At 32.8% G+C, this 12203-nt stretch overlaps 2 protein-coding genes across 2 annotated transcripts; both read right to left on the bottom strand.

The window, feature by feature from the left end:
* Window positions 1–254: 254 nt before the first annotated feature.
* LOC133171501 (uncharacterized) lies at window positions 255–2383 on the bottom strand. Its single transcript, XM_061306268.1, has 3 exons — window positions 1820–2383; window positions 1325–1545; window positions 255–1067 (listed from the first exon to the last, which is right to left on the bottom strand). Exons 1-3 carry the CDS (start codon window positions 2373–2375, stop codon window positions 825–827), a joined length of 1020 nt encoding a protein of 339 aa, XP_061162252.1. The 5' UTR covers window positions 2376–2383; the 3' UTR covers window positions 255–824.
* A 26-nt stretch (window positions 2384–2409) lies between these two features.
* On the bottom strand, window positions 2410–11917 carry LOC133203933 (NACHT domain- and WD repeat-containing protein 1-like). Its single transcript, XM_061339731.1, has 9 exons — window positions 11855–11917; window positions 11605–11651; window positions 11232–11272; window positions 10875–11000; window positions 10366–10568; window positions 9361–9547; window positions 6268–6416; window positions 2590–5543; window positions 2410–2443 (listed from the first exon to the last, which is right to left on the bottom strand). Exons 1-9 carry the CDS (start codon window positions 11915–11917, stop codon window positions 2410–2412), a joined length of 3804 nt encoding a protein of 1267 aa, XP_061195715.1.
* Between the last annotated feature and the right edge of the window lie 286 nt (window positions 11918–12203).

Here is a 12203-nt window from a genome sequence, read left to right as displayed (position 1 = left end):
GGGTCTGTGCTTTTTGCCCTGTTCACGAATCGTTTTCTTCTTGGTAATAGATTAAGGTCACATGGTCAATATTATTGAAACAGCTACAACTCATTTAAATGATGCAGTGCAGTGTATCCGTTTTTAAACTTAAAGAACACATTCACTGCATAGATGACCAGTGGTAAGATGACACACAAAGATATGGGGTCATTCATTCGAAAGACGAGGTCAAAATGATATTTTCATATGGAAAAACTTTAATGGGATACAAATTTGAACATGCAGCTTTTTTATTCACTATACAATTAAAATGCCCATAAATTCTAAGCCACTTGCTCAAATGTGAAGGTTAAAAGGTCAACATTATCGATAAAATAAACATAGTATATTACATGGACGAAATTGTTAACATTCTACATGTAGTTTTAAGTAAAAGGGTGAAAATAAGGAACCGTGATAAATCTCCTGAATCCAGTGAGATTTCTTCTTCTATCTATCTATGCAGTAAAATTTAAAAAAATCATTGTAAAATATAAGTCTCTTATCTAATAATGTGTCTTATAAAGTTATTTTAAAAACATTTTATAACGCACTTTCAATAATAAGGGAAAAATCCGTAGACAATTAAGTGTGTAAATAATTGTCTATCAAATATAGGATGAAAAACGTCAGTCAGCATTTATTTTGACTTAATGATAGGTTGTATTTGCTGACAAGGTCACTGTATCGACCATGAAATGATGACAATTAATTTCATAAATTCTAAAAAGTATCACCAATGATATGAAAATATATATCAAGATGTTTTGATTTTCAAGTGACCCTGAGTAATTGTAAGCAAGTTATTTATCCACCCTCGAATTGTCTCCTGCGTGTATTCTGTACAATAATATGCGTGAAAACTGTTTGCCAGACAGTACAATTAAATGTCTTGAATCAATCGAGAAAATCATTTCCTGAACCTCCCCGAGTGCTTTGGTACTGAAGATCTCTGAAGCAGTAGTACTGTTCCATATTTTAATTTTGTTGTTTTCACATGCTGACGCTAACCAACGACAGTCCGTCGAAAATACCACATGCCTAACCTAAAACATTAAGATAATATTGAAGTAAAATGATACGGAGATATATGCTTTTTTCAAGTGAAAACATGTATCAAAATTTTTCAAGAGCATTTTTTTTTGTAAATAACATAATGATATCTGATAATTAAATTACAGGTGCAGTGATTAGCTTTCATACTGGAATGAACACTGTTGTTAAATTATTGTATAATCCATAAACAATCAAGTTTTATTGTTGTCACAAAATTGATAGACATTATATTCGACGTTATACATACTGGTGCTGCATGTTTGGTGATAGGTAACTTTTCCCCAATTGGATAAGCTGTTGTAACATCAAAAATAAAAACGTAACCATTTTTCATTCCTAAAGCCATTGTTCGCCCATCTTTGCTTTGCGCAAGTGCTTTACTTTGTCCTTTGAAATCTTTAAAATTCTCAAACCAGTTACTTTTATTTGATGACTGTTCTTTGTCTTTTGCTCTTCTGCGGCATTTTCCTACATGAGAAACATTGCTTATTACCACTCCAGATTTGGAATGTATATTCACGCTAACTTCAACAATTGGAACTTGATAAACTTTAACAATTTTAAAATTCAGTACCATATGATAATTACGTAATTGTCATGAAGTTACTCTTTTTCTACTTAATTTCCTTTTACCTTTTTCAAAATAAAATTTAAAAATTTGGTGCATTCTGTATTTGCAATCAGCTGACATTGTTTACAGATAATTCTTTTATACACTGTATATGTAATTGCCATAGAATACCTGTTGGAATGTCCCAAAACCTGACCCAATCTTTGTTGTTGATTATCATTGAATTTCCCATATGAGGGCATATGACTTCTCCTAAGTGAGGAACAGGACTAAAATTTCTCACACAAGGCATGAGTCCTCCAGTTTCCTGCTGTAAATCAACAGCTACAAATTTGTTTGGATGATATTGTGGGGAAAAAGACCTTTTTTCTGATGAGGCTTTTATATTTTCCAACTCCTCTGGAACAACTTTTAGCCGAATACAAAGGTACCTTTCGCTCTGACTCAGGCAAATGTCCACAGTTTCAAACTTTATAACGGACTGAAGAGGAAATGACTTTCGAATCGTCTTTTGTTTCAAGTCCAAAACTGACACAAGGAGATATTTACCTTTCATTCCAAGCGTATATAATGTCATTGAGTTTGTTCCTTTTACAATGTCTAGAACATCTATTGGTAATTCAAAATCAGCACTTTCTGAATTCTGCAGGTTAAAGACCCTGAGTTCCCTGTTTTCACTAAGAACACAACACATTTCTTTTAAACACAAGATTTTCCTCGGCTTCATGTCGGTCGGGAATTCTTTCACTAAGCCTCCCCCATCAATTGTCCAGATTTTCAACAAACCGTTTCCATCTATGGTAATAAACTTGTCATCGTCAAAATGCAAAGCAATACAAGTGACTGAAGTGTGATCCAGTAACCGCTTAGCAGAGGAAATAAGTTTCTTTTCTTGTCCCTTCGGTAGACTCTCAAGTAAGTATTTCAAAGACCAAACCAACATTTTGTTCTTCCCGTGAGAAATCAGAAAATCGTCCAGCATGACTAGTTGTTGAACCTTGCCCTCATGGGCTTTAACACTAGCACAAGGGTTACCAGTCACACTATCATACAATGAAATGGTTCCGTCTTCTTCTCCTACAATCAAAACAAAGGATCCCCCACAAAGTGTAGCACAGGTCACTGGATTACTGACTGTTACCCTGAACAATGATTTTCTTTTTTCCAGATCAAGAGCAACAACAACGTTACATTCATCACCCCAACAACAAACTAAAGATGTCGATTCTGAACACGAAATGTACTTCAATCGATCTTGGATATCAATCGGTGTCCTGGTTTTTCCTTTGGAGAAATCGACACTTTCTATTGTACAGGTTGTCTCTCCTTTGTTACCCAAGACACTAAATAAGCATTCTGCTTTAGATAATCCCCAGCAGTTATTGCACAGCTGATAATCAAAATAGTATCGTTTTGGATATTTTGTCTCGTTGCTATAAACCAGAAGTTCACTGCCATTATGTGTTGCAAGTAGTACCAAAAGATGTTCGGTTTCTGTGCTGATCATATCTAGTACATCTGCTGTTTTGTCACTTAAAGACCATCTATTTATCTCTTCCAAGTTAACGATCTTCAGTTCTATAATGACTCCATTTTCAAATAGCACTGCCAAATAATTTGTATTTGCACTGATCCTTTTGCAAACCATACCCTGCTTGGAACCCCCTGTGCATAGATGTTGAAACTGTCTTTCAATTTGACATTTTTCTATCAAATTAAGACATGTCACAGAACCTGGTGAAGTATAGATTACATACTGACCATCACTGTCAACAATGGGTTGATGTTCTTCTCTTTTGATAAAGGGAACATCAACATCCATGAGTTCCTCAGCGTTTTCGAAATAAACTTTGTATGACGAATTAGCAACATCCTCATTTTGACTTGGTGAATCTTTCACCAAAACTGTCCCTTGACTAAAGGATACAATGTTGTCAATCCCAGTGAAGGTACTAGTGATAGCTTCTGAAAGATCTTTTCTAGGAGCCTGTCCTGGATGAAGTGGAATCAAAGTAGACGTACTTTGATTTTTCAGAAAATCTTCAGCCTTACTAAGAAGTTTTTGCAGAGAAATGTCTGCAGTATCAACAGAAACGTATTCCAGAAGACTGATTGCCAATCTCTTTGGTGAGATTACGTCGTTTGTTAATGAAACAAAGAAGTCCCTCAACTTTTTCAATTCCTGATCTTCTTGAAATTGAAGAAATTCATTCAGTTCACTAACAAAAACATCTGCTGAGAAGGCCGCTAATTTGTTGTAGATGAAATTAAAATTGCAGAAGCATTTATCTTTTGCAGTTCGCAATGACATAGAGGTTCTTGCATGAATAATATGATATGGAAGACAAAATAGCATTCTTTTGTTATGTTCTGATACAGGCTGCCCAGTCACTTGTCTGTCTGCATTTGAAATGGTCAATTTTCTCCTGGTTAATGTTATATCTCGTTTCACAGACGTCTCGCACATAAAAATTTCAGCTAAATTCCTTTGCAATACTTCCCCTTGTGCTCCTGATGAGTATTTGGCTTCTGCACTCTCAGTAAACTGTCTGTGATACCAGTTCATGGTGTATTTGTCTTGCGAGAGTCTTTCCACAAGGTATTCTCTAATATCGTATTTGATCCGAGCAACCAAAACAGGTGGTATTCTTACAATACCAGCTATTGGTGGATTGTGATAACGATAAACGTCATTTAAAGCTTCGTCATCACAGGATAAAACATCCTCCAACTCATTCTCTGAGATACCGTCTCTTACTATGGTGATGTAACCTAGCGCATGACCAGTGACAACGGGTCCAAATTTCACTTCAAGATTGTCAAAGAGCTTGTTTATTGCACCCTGAACTGTTTCTTGCAAAATCAAATGATGCTCTTCGGTGTATGATTTCCATTTCATTGCTTCGTCTACGCTTAATTTCAAGAAGAGGGGACTTGGGCATTTCAAAAATGCATTCATCAATACCTTTTCTTGGGTATGTAAAAGCGATCGATTCTGAAGTAATAGGTATTTCTCCATCATTTCTTTTCCTGTTTGAAGTGGAAGATCACTTATTTCTAAGTAATAGTTTGAATCTGGAGACAAAGCTCTTATACTCTCTAGAATCCCAAACTCATTTGGAAGTGTGGATATAATGATCTTTATATTCGGTGGTAGCGTCATTGGTAGCCACTTCATACTATGTGCATCGTATTCCCTTGACAGTTGATCTATGGAATCCAGCAGAATAATTACCGGCTTTTTCAAAGTGTTTGCAACCCTTCTGATGAACCGTGGGAAGTACTCTAACAAATTTTTCATTTTTTGGTAACCAATAGGTTCCATGCGTATCCCTGATACATCGGAAAGTTGTTTTACCAAATTTACCAATACATCATAGACATTCAGACAAAGTCCAGACGTTCCCAAAAATCGAATAATCCCCACAAAGTTGTCATCTTTTAGCCAGGTGCGCAAGTTTTTCATTATCATAGCCATTACTGATGTTTTGCCATTTCCAGATGGGGCGTGAACAACAAAGGGTTTGTTCATGCTGGTATTTAAAATGTAGTTTTTCGCTGTGTTCAAAATGGTTTCCTGTCCACAAAATGTTTTGCATTTTGTTTCGCAAAAATGAAGGTGGTGAAGAATTTCTGGAAACTGGCTCCGGAATTCTCTGCGGCGAATTTGTGATTTTCTTTTGTCAAGAGCATTATCAATCATTTGACTAAAATCATCGTAAAAATCCTTACAAAATTTCTTCAAGTACTCTTCATGTTCTTTACATATTTCTGGACCTATTCCTTGTGTATTCCAATCAATCTTATAAGTGTGACTGTGTCTAAGTTTTGTTTTTGTTTCCAATTTTTTCTTGAGTTCGTTTTGTAGCTTTCGTACTTCTGAGTTAACATTATTCTACAAAATGCACAAAAGAGATCTTATGATAAATAACCAAGAGAAAATGTTGAACAAAGACATATTTCGTTTCTTGAAAATTTAGGTAATGCAAAGGTTAAGGGTAAGAAAATTAGTTTTGCAGTAAAAATGTATCAATTTATGGTTGTTGTCTTTTTTGATTTTTCATAGACAAACCTATAGAATTTTAATTTGGTTTTTATTTTCTTTAAACTTCGTATGTTGCCATTGAGACAAGTTAAAAGACAGCTGTAGATGTTATACTGAAGAAGACAAAGTTCGCTTACAAATTTTAAAAGTACTTAAAAAATCTTCAATTTAGAATAAAAAGAGCTGGAAATATTAGTTTTGTTTGGTGTTGGAGAAATGCACCAGTTATAGCAGCACAAGTGAAATTGAGCAATGAGTCAAATTGTAACACTGAGACTTACAGAAACGAGCACTATGCTAGTGCAAGCCTCTATCAAACGGGGATGATTTAAAACTCTTGTAAGGAAAAATACCGAAATTCCACAATATTTTCAATATTGCATCTATATAAATAAATCTATATTAAAAAAAGTTATGTAAAATATGGGTTGTCCAGTCATAATAAATTAAGAAACTTAAAACATAATATGTTCAGTATCCTTTTTTGATGTGTAAAATGCAGAAAATCTTTGATTCATCACTTCAACGTTTAAAACTTCTCTCTACTTTAATTCTAAACTTAAAAATTAAGTACCTTCCCATTTTCTTTGACAGTGTCTATAAAGCGCATCGTCAAAGTGTCATCGAAGTCACTGAAGCCTGTAATTTCACGACAGAAGACTGCTGTTTGTGATGCTGGATCTTCAGACGACAGAATGCCCTTTTGGATTTCTATCTCTGTGACTAAAGAAGATAACAATATCTTTACCATGGTGCAAACATATCAAAAAATTGAAAACAAGATCTAGAATACAGGAGACTTGTGGGGTTCAACACTCCCATGAGACACTTTCCTACTCTGACAAATGAACAAGTCTCTGGACCCCTTTACTTATTGATGATCTGAAGTATTATCATGAAGTTTTCAACAATTCTGCTACAAACAATGTTGAATGATACCATGAAATATATGAAGATAACGAACAGTATTCAAGTTCAAAATTCCATTAAACAATACAAATTTTGGAGGAGAGCAAACACGGATCTCTAAAATATCAGAGGTGGGATCAGGTGCCATGGAGAAGCGAGCATCCACTGCCGACAGGTCACACCCGCCGTGTGCTCCTTGTTATGATCGGGAAATAACGGAAAAATCCGTCGACAATTCAGTGTGTAAATAATGGACAAATAATTAGTATGAAAAACGTCAGTCAGCATTTGACTTAATGATAAATTGTATTTGCTGACAAGGTCATTGTATCAACCATAGAACTTACGAAATGACAACTTTAAACGAGACTGTTGATATTCTTGTTTCATCAACTTGTTTGTCAATAATTTACCTCGTTTTAGAAATTGTTCATACGTAGAGCATGCTCTTGTGTATCGAATCAACTGAGAGATATAAACCCCATATGCAGGTGATGGAGGTATATTGCTGCATAAGTAAGGGAAGTTGATGATTGAAAAGTTAAAGTTGTCACATTTATCATAAAGCTTGGTTGTTAGATTACCATTAACGTCTTTTTCTAGTGAAATATCCAAATATGAAACAGATGTGTCACACTCTGTGGTATCTTTTATTTCAAGCTCACTGGGACATATCATATCGACATAAGAATGGAAATAATCATTGTTAACTGACAATACGTCGTTGATATATCTTAATGTCGAGTTGAAAGCCACAGCAAGTGCTTTCTTCTTTTCATGTATAAGATTTTGAACAAATTCTGCTTCATATGAATACAAATATAGGTCTGCTAATAATGGGGCGCAATTGGTACCCATGGGAATTCCAATAGATTGTTGGAAGACCTGGTCTCCAAAAACCACACAGAAATTGTCAATCAGAAACTCAAACATCTTTTTAATATCAACTTCAGAGTACTTGTGTGTACAATCAGAATATTTTTTAACAAAATAATTTAACAAATGACCAATGACAAGCTAAGTAAATTTAAGAGTTTCACTTTTATTGAAAAAGCAGCTGCCAATGATATCAAAAAGCCTGGACTTTAATTTATAGTGGGGAACCATACAATGTGGCAATTAAGGTTTACAATATAGGAAAGTGTAAAATCCTTACCCTGACCCATGGATATTCATGTAAACAAATTTGCATTTGCATAACTTATGGTGCTTGCATATAAATTTGTCCAAATAATGTAAACTACTGTTCTTAAGAAGATTTCAAAAGATTTATTTTTGCTTTACTTTAAATTCCCACATGAGAACATGACCTCTTACTGTGACTCTATCGCTGCCCCCATGGGTCATGATATTTTAACTTAAATTGCAAATTGCTAAATATGCAGATGCTTGCATAAATGTAGTAACTTCATCGAATGTCAAACTGTTATTCATGAATAGAAGTAAATCTTTGACCCCCTCCCCCCCCTTTTTTTTTATATCCAGCCTAGTCTCATAGACCTTTATTTCAAACAATAAAATTTATAACAGATGATTAAAGAAGACAGAAATATCCTCAAGTTAGTATTTGTCTCTGAACTTATTTTCCTTTGTACCCAGGTAACTAACAAAGATAAACAACACGTGGTCTATGACCTCTTATGTAAAATTTTCATGCAATAAATTCCTTACTACAGGATGCCACCAATCATATTCTAAAAGATAAACTAGCAACTGTAACAGGAATTTTAAAATTAGGATTTTTATGATGCTTTTCAACCTCCCCCCCCCCACCCCCAATTGGTCCAAAGGATAAAGATGAAAATTTTGCAACCCTATCTACAGGACATCATCAATCATATTTTGAAATATAATTTGGCTTCGGGCTTCTTTGTAAAATAATTTTTCTGGGAACCACCTTTTCAAAGAAAAAAGTTGTTTTTGATCCCCTATTGGCCCAAGGGGAAAAAATGAAAATTCTCAAACCTTATCATACATCTACGGAAGCCCATTTAGGACCTATTAAGAATATTTTTGAATTCGATATAACACAAAATTGAATTTGTTATATAACAAATTTAATTCGTTATAACAGTTTATTTGAATTCGTTATAACCAATTTAATCTGTTAAAACAAATTTGTTGAATTCATTATAACAAATTCCAAAATTGGTTATAACGAATTAAATTCGTTTAAACAAATTCTAAAATTTGTTATAACAAATTAAATTCGTTTAAACGAATTCTTAAATTTGTTATAACAAATTAAATTCGTTTGAACGAATTCTAAAATTTGTTACAACGAATTAAATTCGTTTAATCAAATTCAACAATCAGGGCCTGTAGAAAAATATATATGAATTCGATATAACGATTTGTCAAATTCGTTCTTACAAATTTAATTCGTTATAACAAATTAAAGAATTCATTTTAACGAATTTAATTCGTTATAACAAGTTTTAGAATTCGTTATCACGAATTTAATTCGTTATAACAAAATTTTCAATTCGTTATAACGAATTCAACAAATTTGTTATAACAGATTAAATTCGTTATAACGAATTCAAAGAAACTGTTATAACGAATTAAATTCGTTATAACAAACTTGAGAATTCGTTATATCGAATTCAAAAATATTTTTTGATAGGTCCTAAATGGGCTTCCGTATACATCTATGTAACATCACCAATTATTTTTTAAAAGAAAAAAAATTATTTTTGTGCATGTGTGCCTAATTTTTTACACAATCTTTTATGGAAAATTGTGTGTGATTCATTACCTGAGTAAAAATACTCATGCACCTGAGCCTCTGTAAATTTCTTGGAATGAAAAGCTTCTAGTGCTGCATCCCTCAACACTTTTTGTAAGCTGGTGAGGGTGGTGTTCCATTCTTTTGTATGTCTAGCACGATGTTCATCACATCCCGGGGAAAAGTCAGCAAAAAATGAAAACTGAGAGCTGATTGGCTGTAAATGAAACTATGCACAGTTATTTGGAGCATTTCCAAGGCAAGTATTCAAATTAAACTGATTCTCTGAGTTGAATATATAATACATATGCAAATACACATTCACTTCTTTATATATTTTGTTTGTAAGTGGCCATGTGCATTGAAAAAAATTGCCATAACTTCAAGTAAAACAATTTTCCCCATTTTTTTATCATAAACATATGTTCTCAAACAAATTAGAAATACCTGTAGAATATATTGTTGAGGTCTGCAATTTTCATCTAATTTATACCAAGTGTTGAGCAGTTTAATATCTAAATCTTTTGTTACGTATGATTGTATGACCTTGAAGTCATCTTGAAGTATCTCTGTAGGTATGGGCCGAAATCCATATCTATCTCCAATGATTGCCTGCTCATCAGAAACAAAATTAAAATTGAAAATGTGTTCAAAGAATCAAATTCAGTGAATTAACAAGATGAGATGAACATGTGTCATTTAGGATGCTCAATTACATGTTAATAATAAAGGAAGAGCACTTTGTTTAAATACCTTATACAATAAACTTCTGAAATCCCAATTTTTTTTTAAAAAGTTACCATTCAAATAAATATATATAGTATATGTATAAATAACAATCAGTGTTATCTTTTTTCTTGAATTTGCTAAATATATCAATCTTTATAAAAATAATTAAGTTTATTTTTTCCATCCCACCAAATTTCATCAAATACATGACTGTATTAGTTTGCAAACCTTTTATGTGCGAGTATGTTTTATGTTTCATGTACAATGATTGCTTAATATATTTCTGATATTTTACAGACAATCTACCACAAAGTTGGGTCCTAGTGACAACTTCTGACAGTTCTCTACTTCTTGAAGACAGATTTTCTCCACACTGTGGTCATTCTGAGAATCTTCTGTAATACCCCACCTCATATCCACCACCTGAAAATCTAGATCCTTGGACAAACATAGCTGTTTCAGCTTTGGAAAAACCTCACGGGATAAAATGTTTCTTTCTGCCCTCATGTCTACAAAAATGAAACATTGTATCTTTAATCAAAATTATTATACAATACAAAATCAAGATTGGAGGCCAGCACCATAGGGTAAAAATATGGAAGCATTCTGATGATTACTGCCACTGGTCAAAACAGGTAAACAAAATAAATTTACTTATACATTACTACAATGTGTTGGTGATCTGTTTATGTCTTTATATACATGTAAGTTCAAAATCATTATTGATAAGGCAATAAAAATTTGTAGAGTAGATTTGTACTAGTACATTTTGGGGTTGTATTGGAGAGAGAGAGAGGAAAAGAGAGAGAGATTACCTGAAAATGTTGAGCTGATAAAGATTCTGGCCACTGATCTTGGGAGGTTGGGGAGATTGTCCATGTTTCCCTGTAGCATTTGACGAAATTTGTCTTCTAAATCTTTGTTAAAATTCTCAGATTTACCTTCAAGTAGAAATCTTTGTATAAATTATGATGGATTATCTCAATGCTTATGTGTATCCAGGTAAATGTCCTAAATTTTTTTTAATGCAGTATTTAATATTCATAATCCAATTAAAAAGTATTGCACAATACTCTAGAAATATTCTGTGGTAAGTATACTTGTATATACATTCAATAAATTCATAAAATTCCATAAAATTTAAACTTTTTTGTCTTTTTTTTCCCACTTACTTTTCTGTTGATTTGTGACCACTGCCTTCTTAATGGAGGACCTATCAATATATAATTTAATACACAATTCCTAATCATTACAGAATCTCATTATCCATTTTAAACATTACATTTTTTTGCAATACATATAGCAATGTTTTTTTTCTTTCTTTTTCTTAACCAAGAAATTGCAGTCTTGATAAATCTCTGCTACAAATGTCTTTTGCTTTTTCTGAATTCAAAAAATTAACAGCCCTTTTTTCTTCCAAATTAGGAAATGAAATTCATTTGATGTATCAGATTTCTGAAATAAATATAAGAAATATATACTTTTGATTTCAAAATTTCTTTAGTTGGTGATAAGACAAAATATCCATTTTCAAGTTTAGCTTACCCCTTTTGTTGTAGTTTAACAGAATTAACATGGACATGCTTGACATTCTGCGACAAAAAAAAAATCACATTTAATTTACTATTTATTCAAAAGAAAGAAGTTATAAAACTTACATTCTTCAATTTAAACAACTATTATAAGTGCTGTGAAGCAAACTATTCTGTTAATACCTGGCAAGTATATTTCTCTAGCACCCTATATAGTAATCAATATTAATATCTGTCTTTTATTCAGGTATTAAATTTTGTACCTGTCTGGGGACATTAACTCTGTCTGCAAATGAGGACTGTCGCTTTGTTCCTTGGGAGGCCATTTTTTATGATTCACTCCTTCACTTTTAAGTGGTGAATTCTCAGGTTCACTTGCTAAAGAATATATCATTTTGAATATTTCACTCCAATATGGAATATTTGTATATGATAAAAGTAAATGTAAAATATGAAACCTTTACAGTTAGACTATACAGCATGCATACATAATTAATTGAGGTATAAGCAGATAAAAATGTTCAGGTCGTAACACATAAACCTGTGATCAAGTTAAGTAAATTCTATTAGTCGGAAAGTATATATACAATATATAACAGATAAATAAATCTT

Source organism: Saccostrea echinata, unplaced genomic scaffold (genome assembly GCF_033153115.1).
Source record: "Saccostrea echinata isolate AGI-Se365-2 ecotype Australia unplaced genomic scaffold, CSIRO_AGI_Sech_v1 ptg000002l, whole genome shotgun sequence".
In the NCBI taxonomy this organism is placed as follows: domain Eukaryota; kingdom Metazoa; phylum Mollusca; class Bivalvia; order Ostreida; family Ostreidae; genus Saccostrea; species Saccostrea echinata.
Note: the sequence above shows the minus strand (reverse complement) of the source record. Positions and strands in the feature narration are given on the sequence as shown.

Coding starts and splice junctions, on each gene's coding strand:
- LOC133171501 (XM_061306268.1), bottom strand. CDS start 2,375: ATGAAGCCGAGGAAAATCTTGTGTTTAAAAGAAATGTGTTGTGTTCTT. Junction 1,546..1,819: donor GTTTTGGGACATTCCAACAG/GTATTCTATGGC, acceptor TTTCTCATGTAG/GAAAATGCCGCAGAAGAGCA. Junction 1,068..1,324: donor TCACCAAACATGCAGCACCA/GTATGTATAACG, acceptor TTAATGTTTTAG/GTTAGGCATGTGGTATTTTC.
- LOC133203933 (XM_061339731.1), bottom strand. CDS start 11,917: ATGGCCTCCCAAGGAACAAAGCGACAGTCCTCATTTGCAGACAGAGTT. Junction 10,569..10,874: donor TATCAGCTCAACATTTTCAG/GTAATCTCTCTC, acceptor TCATTTTTGTAG/ACATGAGGGCAGAAAGAAAC. Junction 9,548..10,365: donor CACTAGGACCCAACTTTGTG/GTAGATTGTCTG, acceptor TTTCATTTACAG/CCAATCAGCTCTCAGTTTTC.